The 24,610-nt window shown below is 38.5% G+C and overlaps 1 protein-coding gene across 5 annotated transcripts in view; it reads right to left on the reverse strand.

Annotated features, from left to right (window-relative positions):
* Nucleotides 1-15,516: 15,516 nt before the first annotated feature.
* Nucleotides 15,517-24,610, reverse strand: part of LRMDA (leucine rich melanocyte differentiation associated) — a 1,014,087-nt gene continuing 1,004,993 nt past the window's right edge. For 4 of the 5 annotated variants that reach the window (XM_087863004.1, XM_087863000.1, XM_087863001.1 and 1 more), the window contains one exon: nt 15,517-24,546. In XM_087863004.1, the coding sequence (XP_087719130.1) occupies nt 24,445-24,546 (102 nt within the window). In that variant the 3' untranslated portion in view covers nt 15,517-24,444. The remainder of the gene's footprint in view (nt 24,547-24,610) is intronic. The other variant, XR_015724813.1, reaches the window with a different exon arrangement.

Here is a 24,610-nt window from a genome sequence, read left to right on the forward strand (position 1 = left end):
ACTCTCTCTTTCTCAAAAAAAAAAAAAAAAGATTAAAAAATAGGTATATTAATTGATATATTTTGAGCTTCAAATACTGAAAATATTTCTTGGAGTGCCTCAGTGGCTCAGCCAGTTAAGTGGCCCACTCTTTTTTTTTTTTTTTTTTTTTTTTTAGATTTTTTTTATTTATTTATTTGACAGAGATAGAGACAGCCAGCGAGAGAGGGAACACAAGCAGGGGGAGTGGGAGAGGAAGAAGCAGGCTCATAGTGGAGGAGCCTGACGTGGGGCTCAATCCCATACCGCCGGGATCACGCCCTGAGCTGAAGGCAGACGCTTAACCGCTGTGCCACCCAGGCGCCCCTAAGTGGCCCACTCTTAATTTCAGCTCAGGTCATGATTTTGGAGTCCTGGGATTGAGCCTGGGATTGGGCTCTGCACTCAGCAGGTGGTCTGCTTCAGCCTTCCCTCTCCCTCTGCCACTCCCCCTGTTCATTCTGTCTCTTTCTCTCTGAAATAAATAAATCTTTTAAAAAAAAATAAGTAAGAATATACCTTCTTTTTAAGGCATAGACTATTTGCAAAGCTTGCCCATATATTAGATCACTTGGAAGTCCCCAGTAAATTTCAGAGTTAAAAGTACCAAAAAATGTATCATGCTTACAACGAAATAACACTAGTAACAATAAATACAATATAAAAAAGTCCCATAAGCATCTTTTTTTTTCAAATATAAAATAGAAACAAATTACAGCATATTGAGAAAAAAATGAGTGAACAATTCTAAAGCACACTCAAGCAAAGGAGCAAAGTGAAGACATTTTGAAGGGTGACAGCACTTGGTCATATAGCAAGCACCTTTTAGGTGTTTCAGTACTTTTTCTTTTCTCTCTTTCTTTCCTTCCTTCCCTTCTTTCCTATCTTCCTCCTTTCCATTCTGCCTTCCCCCCTCCTTCCTTCCCTTTTTGGTGGTGATGGGGAATGAGCATACAACCACCCAATGATGGAATCCAGTCCAATAAAAGAGAATGGTGACTTGTAAAAGGAGCAGAGGGTGTTCAATGTCAGAAATCAGTACTGCAAAGGCTAAATCTTGCTGATAGAATAAGAGTGTGATCTGGCCTGCAAAGAACTCAGAGAATGCAGCACAAAACTCTTTTTTGAGAAAACTACTCCACAACCAAACCTAACCAAGCAGGAGGAATCAAAACCAGAACACTCAGGAATGGAGAAGCTCCAGAGAAAAGACTGGTGGTGAGCAATGAATGAATGCAAACAGAGAACTAAGATGATTATACTCTGTACATTGTGGTTATAGAACATAAGTGTTATAACTCTTGGTAAGTAAATTTGGGAGGTGGGGGTAGGAATCTTGACAGGAAGTATAAAAGGGCCACCCACTTACCTTTCATTGTGTGAATTTGATCACTATTGATTAAAATTGAAGTGGAATTTTAAGAAGTACAGTATTTCCACAGTCTCTTAAAGTTGGAAGTTCACAGATTTTTAGCCTTAGGTAATTTAGGCATTTATATCCCTTGTGGTAAAGAAATAGCTGAAGTTAAGCAAGTCCCTTATTTTTAATTTATTTTTCTTTTTCCTCTCAAAATTATATTTCATTAAAATAACATGGGTAGCATAATCTGTTTTAGTTTTTCTCCATCCATCCATCCACGTATATGCATTAAGAACAGTCTTGAAGAATATTGTCTAATTTTATGAGATACTCATGGGCAGTATGATTTTGGATATTACTTTTAATTTGTGTTCTGGTTGTATTTTTCTTCCTTTATGTTTTGCCATATTGTTTGAAAAGTTCATGATGAAAATACATAATTTAAAAATCAAGCTATAAAAACATGTCAAGAATCAGAATGGGGGGCAGATGGAGGAAGTTTTATGTAAGAAAACTGACAGATCTGAATGACTGCTTGACTGCAGGGAGAAAAGGAAGAAGAGAATTAATTAATTAATTAATTTTTATTATGTTCAGTTAGCCACTGTATACTACATCATTAGTTTTTGATGTAGTGTTCAATGATTCATTAGTTACGTGTAACACCCAGTGCTCATCACAACACGTGCCCCTCCTTAATACCCATCACCCTGTTACCCCATCCCCCCACTCCCTCCCTTCTGTAACCCTCAGTTTGTTTCCCAGTGTCCATAGTCTCTCACGGTTTGTCTCCCTCTCTGATTTCTCCCCCTTCAGATTTCCCTCCCTTCCCCTATGGTCCTCCATGCTATTGCTTATGTTCCACATATGTTTGAAACCATATGATAATATTTTTTCTCTGCTTGACTTACTTCACTTAGCAGAATCCCCTCCAGTTCCATCCATGTCGATGCAAATGGTGGGTATTCATCCTTTCTGATGGCTGAGTAATATTCCATTGTATATATGGATCACATCTTCTTCATCCATTCATCTGTTGAAGGGCACCTCGGCTCCTTCCACAGTTTGGCTATTGTGGACGTTGCTGCTATGATCATTGGGGTACACGTGTCCCTTCTTTTCACTACACAGAAGAGGAGAATTTAAAGTCTTACTGAAATTTAGAGGCTGGGCCAATGGCAGAATGGCAGAACAACCAGCAGAGCAGGGAACCGGAAGAGAACATAACTGGTAGGAGCAAGCAGATTCCTTCAGCCTCGGATGTATGCATATCAGGGTTATTGTCAGGATGGAGTTGGAAGGCGACAGGCTGGAAGATACAATTAGTTAGAAAGACATAGTTGGGAGTAAACATTGTAGAGATGTGAGCTTGAATCAGGGAAAAGGATGAGATACCAGGAGTGATGAGTGCACAGGGAGGGCCTGGGGGTCCTGACACAAGCTGGCCATCACTATTCTCAGGCAGATGGAGATACTCTGCTATATGGGTCATTTCCAGTTACCAAGGACAAAACCAGAGCAGAAAGTAGCTGAAACTGCGACGTAGGAGCACAGATGGCCCAAACTTACCTTGGCACTCCACAGGCAGGTTGCAATTAAAGTATCTACTCGGGGGCCCTGTTATTCTCAAATTTCAGGCTCTACTTGGGTCACTGTGACACCAGAATTTTCATTCCACTTCCGCGTTGACTGTTGGCATTTGTAGAGGCAGACAGTCACACCACAGTTGATTTATCGCTGTGCCTGAGGCTCCAAGGGATTTGCAGTGGAAACCAGATTCAGAGCCTATATGTACCCCTGACTTTGTATCAAATAATTATTTGTTGGATTTTTATAAAATGAATGTACTTATAAAGTCCTTATGTTATTTAAAAATGCTTAATGACAAGCCAATGTATTGAGTTAAGAACCATTAAATAAATACATTCTCCGTTAGGAGGCTGGAAGGCCAGGCTAAAGATTATACACACATCTGCTGCCATCCATCATGCCTTAATGCCAGTTAACCATCACTTCTGGGCTGGAGTTAATCAAGCCGGGCTCTCCCACCAGGTGAGCTTGGTTACCACCTGTTACTTTGGCTGGGTGAGAGGACTAGCCATGGATTTTTATTTAGCAGAAATATTTGACTTTGGCAGACTGTTAAAAGAAGTAATATTTCAAAATAATGCAACAGAGGAATATTTATGAAACTATTTGCACAGTGTTACCGAGAAGCTAGCTCTCCTTTCCCATTATAAATCACTCTCCAGCCGGGTCAGAAGAGCAGGTTTGCCAAATATTTAGATTCTGAGGGATTTGCTGCAAAGATCGTTATATTAAAGGAATTAGAGTCGTCAGAAGTTATTGGTGGGGGAAAATGCTGGCAGCACAAAAATCACATGCAGAAATGTGGGAAAGAACTAGAATAATTGAAACCCTTTTCTTAGAGGGCAATGCAGAGAACAAAAGAAGAGAGCACGCAAAAGCACATCAAACCAGTGTGACCCACTCCGCCTCCCCCTCCTGACCCTCCCTAGCTGGAGGGCACCTACTTCGGGTGGCTGATCCTAGGTTGTGGCAGCTTGGCAATATCACTTGGGCAGGAAAGAATGTTTTCAAGTTTTCTGAACACTTCCCACTGGCTCTGTCCATTTATAGTTACCATTTTGGAGTTGGGACATGACAAGAATTGGAATTGACATACACCAAACTCTGCATGTCCTGGAGCCAGCCTCGATCGCTCTGCCACTGTCACGTCAAGCTCCATCACTCCTGGCCACTCAGTGCCTGCGCCCATGACACCTGTCAGAAACTTTCAAGTGTCTGCTCGTTTCTTCATCAGGAGTGCCTGGTTAGCCTGGACAAGGAAGGGATGACATTTGGGATGAGGGAGGAATGGGCAGTGCCTTCCTCTTTCTGCCTCCTCCACCTGTCAGTTTGAGTTTTCTCCCAACATATCAAAGTTTAGACCCAGTCGCCTTGTCATTTAGAAATGCATGCAGTGGTGACCGGGTTTGAAAACAATGTGGGGGAGAGAGAACTTGGGCACATCACCTTCGAAAATGATGCATCGTGAGGAAATTAAACAAAGAAAAGAGGCGTTGCATGAGGCTATCTCTGCCCTTTGGAAACGTGGTGCTTTGGGATATGGGTGGATGCACTCAAGTCATCTATACACATGGATTCCTTTGCATTTTTTTCACTTTTCATTAAAGTGGAATAATTTGTCATATGAGTTATCCAAAATTGCAGAGGTTTTCTTGGTGGGAGGTTTTAGTTGTCTATTGTTTTTCTTTTTCTTCTTTTTAGTAATACTCTCATTTTAATACAGGATAGAGGGGCAAGGATATGGGTCTTAATTAAAGACAAAACTTCACAGTGTTGCAGGCTCTGTATGGATGGATGTCTGTAATTCACTCTTCTCATTAACATAATATGGACAAATATGTAGGCACATAAGTGTTCTCCTTGTCCATCCAAATCCCTCCCCCTCCCAGTGGCTTTAACAGATAGCACAAGAGTTCTTTCACTGGCCTTCTACAAGGACAAAATGAGTGTTTTCTTTTTCCTTTAGTCCATCTGAGCTGTTATAACACTCCAAACATGTTGCACAGAGGTAAACTGGATCATTGAACTGCTTCATCTCCCATTAGTTTTGCTGCACTTAAACTCTGTCTTTTGCCACCAAATGTCACCCAAATCTTCTGTGATTTTTTTTCTCAATTGTTATTATTGAAGTAGAGTTCACTGACAATGTTATATTAGTTTCAAGTGTGCAACATAGTGATTCGACAATTCTATATATTATGCAATGCTCACCACCATAAATGTGGTTACAACTGTCACCACACAATGGTGACACTTTTTATTTTATTTTCCCCCACCATAAATAAGTTTTCCCATTTACTCAGGGGATGGGCTTTCTCCAGAAGTTGTGCCAAAGCAGGGCATTCAACTAGAGCTGATGGAGTTGGCCCCTAGTGGGGCAGCATCTTGTCAGCCATGCGAGAGTCCTAATCCTATAAAGCTTGTGCAGACAGGTGCAGTAGAATCTTTGTTGCCTCGGGGGTCAGGTGTGGTGTCATCCCACTTCTGCCCCCAACTCTTTTCTAAGCCTTGAGCTAATGACCACCATTTTGTGCCTCTATCTCTGGATATAGGATGGGAAGACAGGATGATGATTTGCCTCACTCATCAGATTCTTTAAAGTCCAAATAAGATAATGGTTATGGAATTACTTGAAAAGAATAAGGGTATTATAAGAATAAAAAATGGGGAGGGTTTGGACAATTAGTACAAATGTATCTTCTAAATACTGTACAATGGACTTCAACGACCTGCAATGTCCTCAACAACCACACATAGAAGCAAATGGACCCAGGAGCCATGTTTGTATGGGGTGGTGCCAACTAACTTCTAAAAGGTGAAGAAGTAGGGACACACAGCTTGGACAGGGAGATTATAAAAGATGTTCTGTATATTTTAATTGTTCTGGGTTAGAACAGGAGACTGCAAAATCTTCCAGGGAACTTGTAGAAGATCAGAGAACTATTTGTACCCAGAAATGAGAATATAAGAAGATCTTAAGAGTAAAAAGGAAATCAGAAGAAAAAGGAATATAAATATGTAACTCTAAACCCTCCCCCCCCACACACACCCAGGAGTGGGACTAAGGGGCATGTCAACAGCAATGCTCATCTCTGACCAGCAGTTTGCTCCTCTCAGCTCACACCCAGGGCAGCACAACTTGGAGTCAGGGACTTCAGGGAGAGAAAAGCAAACCCATAAGGCTGATTTTCTCTCCACATCCAGGTGTCTAATATCAAGTAACACCAGCCCTTATAGAGTGTGAGATTCCAAGGGAAGGCGGTAGTGTGCTGGGAAGGATGTGAGCAGTTTCCAAGCTGACAGTTGGACTGTTAGCCTCTCAGACAAAAACTCACAAGGCCAAGGACGAACAGGCGTGGCTACAGACAAAAACTCACAAGGCCAAGGACGAACAGGCATGGCTACAGGCCAAGGACGAACAGGCGTGGCTACAGGCGTGCATGGATAGGTAGTTCTCCATGGAAGAGCTACCTGCACCCACACAAGCCAGCTCATCCTGCAGTAGACAGGGGTAATGGAAATCCACCCCTATTTGTGAATGCAAGAACTTGTTCAGGGACCCATTCTCTCCTTTGTTTAGTATGCCTCTTTGGCTCAGAAAATGGACTAGGTCACTCTTTAGAAGTAGCACCTCTACTCACCCTAGGGGAGGAGCGAATCTGATGTGGGAAATTGGACTCTGGCCCTCTTGTGTGATGATCTGCCCCTCTGGGCTCTCTTTGTGTGCTGCCCATTTGCTTGCCTGATTTTATATTTTGTTCCAGTTGCCATAATGCAGGTAAGCTCATGAGAGCAGAGCACCTCTACTGTGCACCTGGCAAACAGGCGGTAAAATCTTGGCCGGCACCATACCACCCACTTGAATTTAATTTATCAGCAATAAAAACCAATATTCCTGTCCCTCTCTGACTCCTATATCTACTTTTTATTGTTTTTTGACTCCCGGAGGGAAGGGATATTCAAAATCTTAATAAGATTGTGGGTAAATCAAATGTTTGTGGTTTTTTTTTTTTTCTTCTCAGGCCACTTCTGTGGGAAATGGGAGAACATTGACATCATAAATACAACTGTGGGAAGTGATTAAAAGTGAATCACAGGTAAACTCTCAGAGTCAATGCATGACTTATATACTATGCAATAACCCTTGAATAATTGTTCCCTTGATCCTGGTAGGGACTGTACTATATTAGGAATGACCTATATTAGAGGTAGGTGTTTATGACAACATCAATGAATAAAATGTAGTAAATATAATTATGAAGTTGTGAACTTGGTTCTAAAAAGCAAACTTCACAAATATACAATGAGAGTGTGTAGCTACATGAAAGAGGGATATACTACATGTAAACAAAAGGAGGGTTTGCTAATAATCTCTAGGATTGTAAATTCCAATGAGAACCTTAAACACAGAGCTTGAGTCCCATTCTATTATGCCCTGTGGGAACCACTTTGGAATTTTGAGGCCAGGTTGGAAACCTGGGCAGATTCACAAGTGACAAAGCAGGATAGTGAAAGAAAGGGACAATGAGACCTGAAGAATGGTACTCTATCTTCTGGACAAAAGAGGCACCAGCGGAGGCATGAAGACCATCTTTAAATATCCAAGCAGCGATCATGTGGAAGAGGAAGCTAGTTGTGTGGCGGCAAGAGGTCCAAGCAGGAACTATAAAGAAGAGTTTTCTTTCTTTTTTTTTTTAATGCTTTTTATTATATTATGTTAGTTACCATACAGTACATCCCCGGTTTCCAGTGTAAAGTTCGATGATTCATTAGTTGCGTATAACACCCAGTGCACCATGTAATACGTGCCCTCCTTAATTTTCTAACAACTAGATCAAATTGAGATAGAATGACCCTCCCCCCCCACAGAGTGAGTTCTTAGTTATCAGGTATAGACAGAATTCATGCATTAGATAAGAGTTAAATGGGGTGAGGTATCATATAGATATCCAGGTATGATATGCTGTGATTCTAGAAATTATAATACTTATCACAGCATAGCCTTGAATTATTATAACTATCTAATTCTGAATGTGGATTCTCCTTTCCCTTACTAGTTCGTTCATAGGGGCTAACATAGTGTCTTGCACTTAAGCACCTGACAAATGTCTACCAAATAAATAAATGGTAGACACCCAAATATTTTTGATGATGGTGATGATATGCTCAATAAAATTTAACTAGTAGATTAATAAACAAAGAAGAATGTTAAGTATTAGCAAATTTTTTTCTCAAACTGTTTATTAACACAAGCAATTCTTCCTGATTTGGTAATATTTCTCTTTAACATTCTTTACATATGAGTTGAATACAATATGCTGAGCAGCCTTGAGGCATCTCCCAGTTTGAAAAAGAGCAATATAGTTTACATTTTACAAAGGATGTGCACACCCATTATTTCCTTATAATGCTCAATATAACTCATATAACTCAATGAAGTTGACATTTTCCAAATGAGGAAACAGGGCCCAGAGATAGAAAGGGACTTGCTCAAGGACACAAAGCCAGTAAGCGCAGAAACTGAACCAAGGACAAGGTCCATTAATTCTATGATGCATGCTCTTTCCACTATATGTCAAATGCCTCTGACAAAGGCCTATGTAAAAAGAGAGAGAGGGTGAGAGAGAGAGAAGAAAGCAAAAAGAAAAAAAAAAAAGGTGACATGCTTCTACTTGGTTAAGTTGGTCAGACCTACCTACTCCTCATTTTCCCCATGTGTCTCTCTTCCTAGCATCCTGCATTAAGTAAAGCAGATTGTTCACAGAAGATATGGTTCTGGTTTGCCTGGATGCTGAGTTGATGGTGATGCTATGTGAATATGACCACGACATAACTTGTCTTTATAAATATCCATTCCTTGCAGGCTTGTGAAACTACTCGCTTGAAGTCTGAGTCCATTTGGCAGGGAGACAGGACAGGGCAGCTGTAAGTTGGCACAGTTACCCTAGGCTAGTCCATCGCAAGCCACCTCACTTAAAGGAGGACTGGAAGCTGGTGCTGTGGTTTAATACCAGGACTGCTGGCAGCTCCCACCTTGTGACCTGGAATTGCAAGGTGATCTGTGAAGGGAAGCTTTGAAATATCATCAGACATGCTCCGAGGTTATGCTTGCTGCTGCTTAAGTGCTTTAGAGAAAGGACGTCTATTAAATGTGTTCAGTATTCTCCTTTCCCCTTCAATCACATCTTCTCTCACTGTTTCCTTTTTCTCCCTCCTTGAGGAAATAGCCCAAAAGTAACATGTTCTTGTAATAATGAACTAAAGCTTTCTCATGTTAATTCATTTAATAACCTTGAGCACTTCTGATGTGCCTGATGCTAGGCTAAGTTCTAGAAATACAGAGCCAAAAAATACTGTTCATATGATCAATGAATCAGTTTAGTAGGAATGACAGCAATTAGACAAACAAATAAAATAAAGGCTTATTAATAATATTATTGAGGTATTTGCAAGATGCTATAATTGGTATTCCTGAAGAAATTAATCAGAATAAATGAAATATAAATAATAATCATATGTATAATAAAACTTTCCCAAGCTGAATAAGAGTGTGCCTATAGAGGACTCATCACGTATCAGGTAAATTCAGGAAAAAAGGCCAACATTTCAATATCCTGAAGAAATCTATTTTTTTAGTAATTGTCATAGTCTGAATAAAGATTCCTAGCAGAAGCAAATAGTGATAATTTCTTGAAGAAAGTTTCCCTCATAAAGGCACTTATTATTGTTTAAATGATTTTGCTTTTCTAACTATAGTTCATTATAGAACAAAATAATGCCATTTTTAAATGCTTTATAGTTTCCCTGGAGTTTCTACTTGCCTTTATTTTATTCTCAAAGTTTTTATTTTCACCTTCTTTAGGCCTTTTGCACAGATAACCTCCAAGTGTTTTCCTTGATAACTCTCTTGAGTTAAGTCCAAACAGTTCTATGTAGCTCCCGTCACAATACTTCCACTGCAGATCATTGCCAAAATATGGTCACATGGCCAACTGAATACCAAAATAAGATTCAATTCCTCATTAACTGACATATATCCTCAAATTGTTTTCTGTGTCAGCTTAGGTTAGATGTAGCTACATATAAGAAAATATTCAAAACTAAATGAAACTTAAGATAAAATTTTATTTCTCTATCACAAAAAGGATTTTTGGAGGCAGGCAATACAGAGCTGCTATGGTGAGTTCATACGGTCATCTGGGACATAGTTTCTCATCTTTCTTTTCCATTATCCTCCACCTGTGGCTTTCATTCTCAAGAAAGCCAAAGAAGCAAAAATGAATGTTAGAGCTCCAGCTACTATATCTATAAATTGGAAGAATAAGAGGGGGTCATTCTCTCTCTTTTAAAGATATCCCCATGAAACCCCCTCACAACACATTCACTACGTATCACTGGCAGAATCTGGTCAGATAGCCAGATAGCCATCCATAGCTGCAAAGGAAGAAGAGAGAAGAGAAGGTATTTTTTTTTTTAAGCTTAGCTGGAATGAGTCTAAGTAAAAACTATTTTCTATTGCTGAGCTAGAAAAAAAAATGGATCATTGTGGGAAACAGATTTCTCTCTCTTTCATATCTGAAAATATCTTTACTTTGATCTTATATTTGTTACATATTTTGGCAGAGTATAGAATTCCAACTTGAAAACCATTGTCATCAGAACTTTGAAAATATTTTTCTACCATCATTTAGCATTCAATATTATGATAGCAGATTAGTCCTTGACAAGTGTCATATTTATCTGATTTACTTTTTCAGTCTCAGCAAGCTTTTAATTATTTATCCTAAAATTCTGAAATTTCACCATGATTTTTCCATTTGTTTTAATTTATCATATTGTTTAGCTATTAAAAATTGTATTCCATTATTTCTGTAAATATTTTCTTTCATTCATTTCCATATATATATTTACTACAACTTCTATTACTTGACTATTAGACCTTTTAGATTTGTCCTCTGTCACTTATCTTTTCTGTTCTATTTTTGTTTCTACTTCCTTTCTATTTTACTTCATAGAGGAAGGTAGTTTGGAATTTCTTCCTTCAATCCATTAACCAATTCTTCTACTGCATATTTGTTTTGTTTTGGCAATAATATTTTAATCGTTAAGATATTATTTTTATTCCCTGAATCTCCCTCTTTCATAACATTCTGTTATGTTATGGATGATAGGTTGTCTCATGTGTCTCTGAGCATATTAATAACAGGGATTTTTTTTTGGTGTTTTCTTCTCTAATCTTGAATAGCTCTATTTTCTTTGAAACCTTCTTTTATTTGTTTGCCTTATAATAAATCTTATGTCATATTTTATTGTTCAAATATTAAGTGATTGTTGGTTTCCCATTCATATTTAAAAATAAAGACATGTAAGAATTTCAGTTAAGCTAGCTCATGAAAGAAAGTTCCACCACTGAAAACATTATAAAGTGTTGGAATATACACATGCATACACACAAACTTGAAAATTTGCAAATTTCAAAAATAAAAAAGAAATGCAAAACCATATCTGAGTATGAAAATAAAAGGCAAGTGGCCCATAGGGGCACTGGATTTGAATACAGGATAAATGCCTACCAGGGGAAGTTTTAAGATCTAAGCTGTTAAGCAAAATAAACTGAACTTGAGCTCCTGAATAAGGTTGAGCCTGGTAGAACAAGACATGGGACCCAGGTAACTACTCTGAAAAATATGTGGTAAAAGATTTATCCACATCAAACTGAAAATCCAAGTCTGTGCAAGAAGAGATATAGAGTTCAAATTTGCACTCCACTCATAGGGAAGGAATTATACGCAGAAAATGAACCTATAACCTGCTGTGGAATTGGTAATACCCACAGGGCCTAAGCAAAGCCAAATTTTAAATTGTTCAGTAGAGATATTCCTTAACATAGAGAATCAAGTGCTATCTTGGCAAACAAATACCAGTAAAAAGAAGGAGGAGGAGGAGAACTAGGGCAAGGAAGAGGAGGACAAGGAGGAGGAGGAGGAGGAGGAGGAGAAAAATTATAAACAAAAATGTCATGATCAGATACAGCAGGTACAACAAACAGGAAAGTTACACCCCATAAGCTCCAGATAATAAACCAAGTTGAAAGAAAAATTTTAAAGTTAGGAAAGTAGGAAAATTTGGAAAAATGAATTTCTAAAAATAAAACACATAGCTAAAATTTTCCAATTTGATGAAAACTATAAACCCACAGATTTGAGGAACTCAACAACCCCCAAACAGAATAAACAAAAAGAAACCACACCACAACACATAATAATGAAATTGCTGAAAACCAGTGATGAAGAGAAAATCTTAAAAGCTGCCAGAAAAAAAAAAAAAAAGCAACATTATATACAGAGGGACGAGATTAGGATGACTGTGGATCAGATATGATGCAAGACAGAGCACAGTAAAATGAAATACTCAGTGTGCTGAAAAAAAAGTGTCAACCCACAACTCTATACCCAGTGAAAATATCTTTCAAAAATGAAAGTGAAATAAGGCCGTTTCTAAGCAAGCAAAAGCTGAGAGAATCTATTGTAAGCAAAATCATACTATAAGAAATGTTACAGGAAGTTCTTTATGCTAAAGAATGTTTCTAAATGGAAACTCAGATTTCTACAAAGAAACAAAGAACACAAAAAAAATGGTAAATACGGGAATTAGAAAAATGTGCATGCATGTGTACCTTTTTCCTTATTTAAAAAAATTTAAAAGCCAATCATTTAAATAAACATGATAAAATGTATTAGGAATTTTATATATGTAGGAATAAAATATATATCACAATAATAGCACAAAAGATAGCGGGGGGGATGAAAGTACCCTGTTGTAAGGTATGACATTGCATGGGGAGTAAAAATGAAATAAAAACATACTGTGTAAGTATAAGATGATTATTGTAAACCCTAGAGCAACACATATACAGGAAAAAGTGAACTGGAACACTAAAACTACTAAATTAATTGATAAGGAAGCAGGAAAAGACAAAATAGAAACAGAGAACAAAAAGTATAAATATAAAGCAAATAGCTAGATGCCAGAATTAAAACTAAATATACTGTTTATTTCATTACATATAAATTGTTTAAACAGTCCATTAGAAAGCAGAGATTGTTCAACTTTTTTTAAAGTGAGGAGAAGTTATATGCTATTAATAGGAAAATAATTCAAATGAAAAGGTTAAAAGTAAAAGGATGGAAAAAGATAAATCATACAAATACTGAAATAGTTATAGTAATGACAAAGTAGATTTTGAAATGAAGAATGTTATTTGAAATATGGCAGGACATTAAAAATGACAATTTCAACATGAGTATATAATAATTTTGAATAGGTAAGCAGTATCTAATAACAGAACTTTAAAATACAAAAAGCAAAAACTTAAAGAACAAAAGGAAACATAGAAAAACACGATTATAGTTGGAGATTTCAACATTCATCTTAGTAATTAATAAAAATGCATATTTAAAATCAGTAAGGATATAAAATACTTAAAGAAAAATATAAATCAATTTGTGTTAGTTGACATTTATAGGACAACATACCAGCAACAGCAGGTGACACATTCTTTTGAAGTGTACATAAAGCATCCAACAAGCTATACTATAAGCTAAGCTCATTTAGAAGGATCAAAGTCATAGAGTTTGATCTGTCAAACATACACACAAATTTAACAGAAACTACCAAAAATTATTGGAAAACACTCAACTATTTGGGAATTAAGTCACTTCTAAATAATCTATCAGTCAGAGTAGACATCACAAAGGATATTATTAAATATTTTTAAATGACATAAAAATAACTACATATCAAAATGTACAGGAGGAAGTTAAAATACTATTTAGAAAAAATGTATGCTTTAAAGTCTCATATTAGAAAATAGAACAGTTTAAAAATCAATTATCCAAGTTCCTATATTAGCAAACTAGGAAAAGATAAGTGACTAAAAGTAAGTGAAAGGGAGAAATAACAAAGAAAATAATGAAAATTAATGAAATAGAAAACATACACACAAGAGGGAAAAATAAATGAAACCAAACTTGGTGTTCAGAAAATATAGGAAAAATTAATTACCTTCTAATAAAGTCTTGGACCATAGATTACCAAACAGACATTAGTGGGACAACCAATGAAATGTAAAGTTTGTAGATTAAACATATTCGACACTGATTTTCTGATTTTGATAACTGTTTCATGGTTAACATGTTAACATTTAAGGAAGCTGGATGAAAAATATACAGAAACTCTGCACCATGGTTTTGGTGACTTTCTTGCAAGTCTGAAACTACTGCAAAGTGGAAATATTTTTTAATTTTTATTTTATTTTTTTAGAGAGGGAGAGAGAAACAGGGAGGGGATTTGGGAGGGGAAAGAGAGACTCTTTAACAGGCTCCACACCAGCACAGAGCCCAACATGAGGCTCTATCTCACAACCCTGAGATCATGACCTGAACCAAAATCGAGAGTCAGACACTTAACCAACTGAGCCACCCAGATGTGCCTGAAAAAAATTTTCTAAAAAGAGAAATTTCCAAGATGCAAGAAGAAAGACTGAAAGAAATAAAAAAGGCAATATTTGATGGGGAGAAAGTATTTGCAATATATAAAGAGTTCTTACGACTGAATCGTAAAAACACACAAGCCTGTTAAAAATGAGTAAAAGATTTGAACAGATATTTCCCAAAACGGGGCACGTGGTGGCTCACTCAGTTACACATCTGCCTTCAGCTCAAGTCATGATCTCACAGTCCTGGGATCGAGCCCCAGATCGGGCTCCCTGATCAACAGGGAGTTTGCTTCTTCCTCTCCCTCTGTGCTCTCTCTCTCTCTCTCCTAGCTCTCTCTCAAGTAAATAAATAAAACCTTCTTCAAAAAGGAAAAAAATTTTTTAAATTTCGCAAAATAGATACATGAATGTCCAATAAGCCCATGAAAACATGCTCAAAATTACTAATCATCAGGGAAGTGTAAATAAAATCACAATACTTTAATACTACATTCAAAATATCATGGCCAAAATTTTAAAAGACTGATAACAATAAATGTTGGCTTGTATGTAGAGCAACTGAACTCTCATACACTCCTGTTAAGAGTGTGGAATGGAACAACCTCTTTGGAAATAACATGGGGGTTTTAAGTAAAGCCAAAATCGCTCTTAACAATTAACCCAGGAATTATACACTAAATATATACCTAAAAGTAATAAAAAACATATCCAAACATGAACAAGAATATTCATGGCAACATTATTTAAAATATTTCAAGCTATAGTAATTAAGACAACGGTACTAGAATACACTGAATGTGAACTAGCTGGAACTTAAACAAGTACCTAAAAAAAAAAAAGAATGAACAACAACAACAAAGGGTGAAGAACTTGAAAAGACACTTTTTTCCAAAGAAGGTATTCAAATGGCCAACAAGTACATGCAAAGATGTTTAGTACCATGAGTCATAAGGGAAATGCAAATCAAAACCAGAAGACACCACTTCACACCATTAAATGGATATGATAAAACGAAAACAAACAGAAATTCCAGAATCTGGAACCCCTGTGGTTGGAAATGGTGCGGCTGTTACGGAAAACAGTATGGCAGATTCTCCAAAAGTCAAACATAGAATTACCATATGATCCAGCAATGCCTCTCCTAGGTATACACCCAACAGAATTGAAAGCAGGGACTTAGACACTTGTACACGCATGTTCACGGCAGCGTTATTCACAATTGCCAAAAGGGCGAAACAATCCGAAAATGGCTGAAGATGAATAGATAAAAATAAAATATGGTATATACAGACAATGGATTATTATTCATCTCTAAAAACAAATGAAATTCTGCTACCTGCTACAACATGGATGAACTTTGAAAACATTATGCTAAATGAAAAAAAAGCCAGACACAGAAGGAGAACTAGGATATAATTCCGCTTATATGAGGCACCTAAAATAGGCAGATTGATAGAGACAGAAAGTAGAATAAAGGTGACCAGGGGTTGGGGGGGAGGGGAAATGGGAGAGTCACTGTTTCATTGGTGTGGGGTTTCTACTTAGGATGATGAGAAAGTTCTAGAAATGGAAAATGGTAGGGCTGTACAATGTTGTGAACCCACTACTACTGACTTAGACACTTAAAAGTGGTTCTATGGTAAATTTTATGTTACATGCATTTTATTTACCACAATAAAAGAAAAGGAAAATTATCCCCAAACTAGAAAAAAGGCAGATGTCCACAAAGGGAAACGGAGAAATAAATTGTGGTGTCTTCACACACCAGAATACTATTTAGTAACAAAAAGCAACAATGTAAATAAATCTCAGAATTATAATAGTGACCAAATGAACCCAGCCACCAAATAAGTACATGCAGTATGACTCCATGTATGTCAAGGTTATGAAAAAGCAAAACTGATCTATAATAACAGAAATAAATTAGCTGTTGAGTAGGGTTAGGGGTTCTGACTGTAAAGGAGTATAAGGGCACTTTCAGGGGTGATGGGAATGAATCATATCTTGTTTGGCATTGTTGTTATACAGGTGTACTTGGTACAATTCATGGAACTTTAAACATAAAATGAAGACATTTGGTGTTTTGTTGTCTGGAAATCACACATATAATAAAGCTGATAAAAGGAAGGAAGGAAGGAGGAAGGGAAGAAGGAGAAAAGATAGGAATAAATGAAAGAGGGGAGGAAGAAAAAAATTCCCAAGTATAGTAATTAGAATGGAGTAAAATCAGCACAAGGAAAGCCAATTACACACATTGAATACATGGGAAACCCAGAGAGAATTGCACACATACACGCAAACCTGGCAAGGCCAGAGGTGACACTGAAAAGGAGAGAAAAGATGAAGTGAACAATAAGCCAGCCATGGAGTCAAAAAGTCTAATTCCAGCTCTGTATCCCACCACCACAAATTCCAGATGGATCGAACACCCAAATATGCAAGACAAGATTTTATAGCTTTTAGAAGAAAATATAGCAGAGTAACTTCTTGATTTCAACTACTGAAGACTGCCCATAGACATATCACAGACCCAGCACCTCTCTCACACGTAGATCACAAAAATTAAGAAATTTGATCACATCAAAATGGAAAAGATAACAAAGTTAAAAGGTAAACCATAGATTCACACGTTGGAGCCAAGTGTTCACATCTAGATTATTCAGGGAGTCCCAAAAGTCTTAGTACAGTTTTAAGCTTTAATCCTTTCAGAAGCGTAAGCGCTACTAACTACACTAACACTATTTGGAAAGTTAACTGTGTATATTTTTAAATATTGATATGTTTCTTATTAAAATTCAATATAACTGCCATCTTCTGCTGCACATCACTGTAGTCAATTTTCACATTTTGTGAAAAGTTTTCTCAGCTGTTGCTCAGTGAGACAAAGAATTATGTTTATAAATGCTGGCCTCAACATCCTCCAAGAAGAAGGTTTTGAAAAACACATGACAGAGACTTTGAACATGACCTCACAAGGAAAGGTCTAGTGGACACAGATCAGGTGACCTCGGTGGCCAAGTAGTGGATTTCCTCCATTGAGCCACCGTCAGAGAGAGTGTCATTCAGAAACTACGACACCCCTGTAAGTTAAAATTAAAAATTTACTTTTCAAACCCACAAAAATAAATAAGTAGAAGGGCAATATAAATAAGTACACTGCCAAATGATATCCAGAGTCATTAAAACGTAAAATTCCACTAAGATTTTTGAAACACTCTGGGTAATAGATGCCCAAAGAGATGCCCAAATTCCTGACTAAAATTGCTCATTTTTCTCTTCACATTGTTCTCTCAGTTGTTTTATACACATGTGAGTCTATACTGATAGGTGTATAGATACTAATGATCACAATGTCTTTTTTGACTGAGCATTTCTTTTAGCAATGCTGTACTGCCTGTATTTTTCAGGATGGCACGGCACTTATTATGAGGAATTGGCTCATGCCATTATGGAGCCTGACAAGTTCTACTATCTGCCATCTGCAAGCTGGGGTGCAGGGAATCAGTGGCATAGGTCAGCCAGAATCCAAAGGCCTGAGAACCAGGAGAACCAATGGTGTAAATCTCAGTCCAAGGGCAGGAGAAGATGAGTTTTCAGCTCAAGCAGTGAGGCAGGTAAAAGGGGGGAAAATTCCTTTCTCCACCTTTTGTTCTATTCAGACCCTTGAGGGACTAGAATCCTGCCTACCACCACTGGGAAATGCAATCTAGTTTACTGAGTCCCCTGCTCAATGCTAATCTCATCCGGAAACACCCTTACAGAGAAACCAGAAATAATGTTTAACATGGGCCTCCCATGGGCAATGAAGATGACACAAAAAAATGAACCATCACATCATCCATCTTTGCTCTTTAAGGGATGTTAAGTGAAAAAAAAGTAGGTGCAGTGCATTGCATACGGATCCATTTGTATAAAAAGAAGACATTCTGTATATATCTACACACACAGTTGTTCTCAGTTGTCTTTAGGTGGGGAGAAATCGTGCTGTATAATCAGGGGAAAGGCAAATACAGGGTTTATTCTTCTCATATACAGGCACTAATGAACAGAAGGCCATACTCTTACTTAGTTTCTGCCAAACTGTGCAGAAGAGGAAAACAAGTTTCACGAGAAGAACTAAAAACCACTGGGAATTGCTTTAATAGCTAAATGGGGAAAATGCAAAGATAAGAGAAACCATCACAGATAAAACTTAGCCTTCAGTAATGAAGCCAGCTACAAGCCACAGTTTAGGATTTTTAGCTGGAAATTAAACCAGTGTTGAGTGTTAACAGGATTAAGGATTTTTAAATATACATCAAACAAGTGATGTCCAAGTTCCCCTCAATCTTCCCCAAGGGCTGTGAACTAGCCAGGGCTGGGATTGCAGCAGCCTGAAACGGAATTTCTTACCCAAGGCAACGGGGGACATCAAAGGATTGAGGAAAGTGAAGGTCTGAGGAGCAATGCAAAGGCCCAAGGTAGAAGAGTCAAGCCACAGGGATGTCTGAACGATTACTAAAACTAAATTGAGAACGAATGGCCAAAATCGGAAGTGACACGAAAGTCAGACATACCGAAAGGAATATATGATCAGAGAGATAAGGACAGATTAAATCAGTTGGAAGCAAGAAGGGAAAGGGGGATTTGTAGAAAACATTATGGTCTAACTTACAAGTATGGACTACGCACAGGGCATGTAGCACAGAATCTGGATTTGTTGACCTTGATGCTTTAAGGATAGAACAGGACGGGTGAATACAAGCACATGTTGGAGGTAGTGTGGGTTCGGCTCCACAACGATAAAGGGAATATCGCAAGAAAGTGAGTCAAATGAAATTGTTGATTTCCCAGTGCATATGATTTTTACACTATATTATAGTCTATTAAGTGTGCAATATTATTATGTCTAACAAAGTGTACATACCTTAATTAAAAAATACTTTATTGCAAAAAATGGTAACCATCACCTGAGCTTTCTGTGAGCCATAATCACTGATCACAGATCATCCGAGCAAATACAATAACAAGGAAGAAGCTTGAAATCTTGTGAGAATTACTAAAATGTGATACAGAGACACAAAGTGAGCAAATGCTATTGGAAGAAATGGCATCAACAGACTTGCTCGACGCAGTTACTGCAAACCTTCAACTGGTAAAAAACGCCATTCGTACGGGCAGTTTGTAAAGTCCAATGAAGTGAAGTGCGATAAAATGAAGTACGCCTGTATCATTAAACTGTGACTTAGGAACCTCTGTGAATGGGTGCTGTGTATGAATTCCTACCTACTTCAAAACTCCATCACTTAATAGTCTAAATACCATGGTTAAGCCACCATGAGCCACCTTTGTCCCTCTCATCACCAGGAGTCCAATTGAAAAGGTAATGTTAAAGGAAATTATTCCCAGTACCTCTTAAAGTCATCCCTATTTCTAAGATTGAAGGAATTATTCCATGATGGAAAAGGACACATTGGTTTAAGGTAATAGATGTGAGAAAACATAAGCATTAATTATTTCCAGAATATTCGACATGCTAATTAAGGCTATCCATTTGGACTTAGATGTCATCCACTCGTCCTATGAGTTACCATTTACAGCCTGAACCCAAGGACAGTCAAATCCTATTGCCGGTATCTTCAGCCCCGCATAGAGGCCTTCATCATTTTCCTTAAATATCTTGGCATTTGTGTCATATTCTCAAGGCATCCCTCTACCTCTGAACTTAATGAACATAGGAAGGTTTGGCAAGAGCATGAAACTATTTTCTCTCTTTGATCTAACTGCCCAGACACCACGTTTTTCCCTTATCTTTCAGCTGGTCCAAGCAGCAAGGGAACTTACCTTAGGATGCTGGTTTTTGTTGACTATTAACCACACGCCATAGTCATCATTGTGCACAGGCAGCCATCACACACGCGACCGCTTATGCCCCCACTGCTTTGTAGTCCCATCTTTTTCTCACGGTTTCATTGTCTTGGGCAGAGAAACTCGTAAAATATGACTGAAGAGTGGCTCTCCTCATTTCCATCAAAGATAATTCCATTCTAAGGCAAAGATGTTGCTCAATGTCACTGTTGGGCTGAACATCAGCAAGGCTTCTAGTTGGTGGAAAATAGTCTTTTTGCTTCTTTTCTCCATATTCCCTCAGCTCCCTATTTACTCCTGTCCACTGTGTCCACTTCCAGGTCTGCCTCGTGTTCTCCTTTGGCATAATTTCATTTATTATCATCTACATCATCCCTACTTTAGGAACTCGCTCCCAGACACATTCCATACTTAAATTTCCTCTTTTGTTTCTTAGCAAAACTCCCTTGACCCAGGCTGTATGTGCTCCAGCCCACGTTCCGTAACACTTCAGAAAAATCAACACATGCTAATATGTTAGTAGGTACAAATAACATAACTTACTATCTACTTCACCCACAAAGTGACAAATTAACATTCTAATTCCCCAAAGAAGGACTCCTAGGGCTGGAAAACTGCAGGTAAAGATATAGGAAGACAATATTTTTGGACAGTGGCTGTGTCTTCTAGTACTCTTCAAATCCCTTAAGTGTTTGCTGACGCACTGGAAGTAATATACAGTACTCCACTAGGGGCTGACGGTCTGTTTGTCATACGAATAAGTAACCAACATGTTTTTGTGCTCCTCTGTTCTCATTTTTCTTTCCAGGTCCTAGTCACGGTAGTTTAGCACATGGTATTTGGACAAGTTAGAGGGAACAGAACAAGTAATGGTAAACACCCTTCTTCGGCAAAGGCTTCTTGGAAACAGAATTGGGATAAGCAGATGGTGAATGTCACATTGGATCAGCTGCATTGGATAGACACCATGGAAGAGTCTCAATGGACCCCGTGTTGTCCACCCTTGGCATTACGCGGTGACGCAGATCTGACTTAGGCTGCTTTTATGAGTAGCAACTACTGAACACTGTTATTGTTTTTGATGAAAAGAGCCCTGTGGATTGTTTTTGATCTGCATATTAACAAAGAAGAAAAAGACAGCCAGGTTATTTCTTAGAAGCAGCAAGAAAGATTTTCCCTTAAAACTGCAAGATACATCTCTGCTGGAACATACACACACGCACACACAGAGACAAAGCAAAACAAAATAAAGCAAATGAAAAATGCTTTCACCCAGAATCCGGGGTTTGCTTTCTTTTATTCCTTAGCATACATGGATATGTGAAAATGCACAACACTCAGACGTGCAGCCTGATCGAGTGATAATCTCTTATAATGTGCCTCTATTTAAAGCAACAAACAGATGGAGGGTTTATGAGCAAGGCTGGTAAAAGTAAAAGCAAATTATTGTAATAGTTGTACTTTTAATAGGATTCCCCACAATCTAAAACATTATTCCCCAAGGAACAAATTGTTCTATAAAATTGTGTTACTTACGGAAAAGACAGTCCGCCCTGACTTTGCAGAGGCAACAGAGGACCCCGGATGGCTTTCTATTGCAGGGGCTCTCAAGGCAGGTCGGTGCCCTGGGAGCGAGGATACCGGGATGTTGGCTGCCGTGACCTCCTAAGAAAAAGCTCGATGGAATAGGGCAAAGGCAGAAAGCCCAAGGGGCAATTGGAAGTATGAAATAATTCCGAGCTTTGATTGAATTTCTTACCTTCTAATTCACTACTTTAAAAAGCATGGTTTTGGGAAATTCTTACAGATTTAAGATAAGCACGCAACGTCATTTCCTGCTGTACCGATTGAGACCAACATCTCGCTCTACACACCAAACCTTGCTCCACAAACAGTGGAACTGCAAGCAACCCAACACAAATTCACGACCGCTATCCCTTTTCAAGAGAAACAAAACTTGTAATAATTCTATCGTTAAGACGAATGGACCATAGTGATGGCCTTTACGTAAATTAAAACTAAAGTTAATCTTAATTAAAGTTATTACACCATTTTGGAAGAAAATAAACAACCCAAAGAGTGGGAAACAATGTGGTCAATAACTCACTCCAAAAATATTTTTTGCCTCCAAAGCTCGCATTGAGGGAGACATTCCTGCGCATGATACAAATGGTTCTGACATTAAGAAAAGTAAACAAGTAAGAAAAATAAAGATGGAAAAATTCTGTGGTCAGTTCACAAGTGCTTTTTTATTGTTTGAGGCAGGGTTAAAGCCTTTTATAAAGACAAGGATATATGTGCTGCTAGATTGGATATGACATTGGACTCGTCTAGCTGCCCTTGCACAGAAATCTGGCTGCCCATAATGTGCCGTGGACGAAACATGTGTTGGTGCTTCTAAACAAAGAGCCAGGGTGGGACCTGAGGCACCTAATTTAAAGCATTACCCCAATGCTGTTTCATAGATCAAACAGAGAAAAGGTACTCAGCTCTGGTTATTAATGGATTTGAGAGATAAAGGCAACATTTCATATCCTCTCATTATTAATGGCCTTGAGGATTTTGATCTAAATTTGTGTCCATAACTGATTAACTTGCATAATCTACAAGAGGGACTCCTGCCAGCCTCGTTGCAAGTCATTCAAGGACTGTGTTGACTCAGGAGGCCAGAGGCCATGTAAATGGTCTAGATCTGAGAACGCAGGTTCGTCTTGGGTCCTTGGGGATTTTGAGTTCCCGGAGACTTTTACGGTAGCGGCTCTCTAGTTCTGTGTTATCTACAACTTGGAAGGACTCCCTTTCAGGTTTTGCTGTCCTCAATCTAACCTAATACTGGGAGATCCAGGGCAATGAACATCTGGTCTAAACAGAAGAAACAAAAATATACGCTGTTGTGTCAAGAGCAACCAGCCTTTCAAGTAACTCCTAGAGTGATTTTACCGGTGTATCGCTATATTAACTGAAATTATAGCCACCCAACTAGTATGATTATGCTTCTTTTCCTTATAACATTAGTGCTGGAATTTAGCCAAAGATACACAAAGACCATCTCATGAGCTTACTGATTTCAGTTCTGAGAGGTCCTGAGGAAAATGCAAAGGGTTTGTGCCTTCTATTAAAAACTGCTTGGTCTGGTGGGTATTTTCTGTGGTCCTCACTTTCTTTCTTAACTTCCAGACCCGTCACTCTATTTTCATCACCTCACTATCTTTAAATAGCACCCAAAGGAGCAAATCAGCTCCAAACTACAAATATGGCCACAGGCATAGCTGGACGCATGTGTGGTTAAAAATAAATAAATGAATACATAAATAAGTCAGAGTCCTCAGTGCAACCAGAGCTTGGTGCTGGGAAAGATGCCCGACGTTGCCTACTGCTCAGGGCAAGAAGTGGATTTAGAAATACACAAAACAAGATCGAGGCCACGCTTTTGTAGTTAGGGATTTAGGGAAAGCTATTTACTCCAATACAGGAAGTGTAACAACACAAAGCCAGCCAGAAACGCATGACCTGGCTGAGAACTTAGACCTTCCGTTCTCTAAAACACTGCACACCAGAATGCACTGCCTATAACAAAGAAAGGTGCTGAAGGATGGTATATGTTGCAGGGGTGGGGGGGCAGCTACACAGAATAGAAGGGATTAAAATTTAAGGTGAATAAGGGAAGGTAGCCTTCCTCTAAACTGTGACTATTCCACTAAAAATAAACCCACAGCACAATGGTATCAGAGGAATCTCTACTCGATAGACAAGCTGAAGACACAGTCTCTCTCACTTGACTACGGCCAGGGAGCATGCTCAAGGAGGCCCCAGGTGTGACCTCTGCTCCCCTGTGAGCAGTGGAGGGGCCAGGCAATCTATCATGGTGTTCCTCCTGTCAGCCCTGGTACTCCGCTGCCGCTGTCTGTCACCCTAGTGGATGAGACCTGCTTAAGGGCAATCATGTCAATCTCTATGTGACCACTCGGTCTAAGGCAGAAGGATGATTTTGACAGGCCTGGCAAAGTCAGCAGAAGGTACCAAAGGCTGAAGTCATAGCCTTCTCACAGAGATGCAATGTGGGCCATTGTTTTTTTCCTTCAGCTTTTCTTTATTTTTACTTGCCCTTTTACTTTTATTCTCAGGACACAGGCTAAAGCATACAGAACTTGCCATCAGAGCTGGTCATCTCGAATAAACCTGTTGCCTTCCGAGTTTTTCCCATAGTAAACATAGCGACACTTCCCCAGGACACCTGCAAAAAAAAGGAAACACATCTTTAGAGGTAGCACGATTAGTACAGCAAGGAGGCGTAGGCA

This window comes from Ursus americanus, chromosome 6 (genome assembly GCF_024610735.1).
Source record: "Ursus americanus isolate L20-20 chromosome 6, mUrsAme1.1.p, whole genome shotgun sequence".
Classification (NCBI taxonomy): domain Eukaryota; kingdom Metazoa; phylum Chordata; class Mammalia; order Carnivora; family Ursidae; genus Ursus; species Ursus americanus.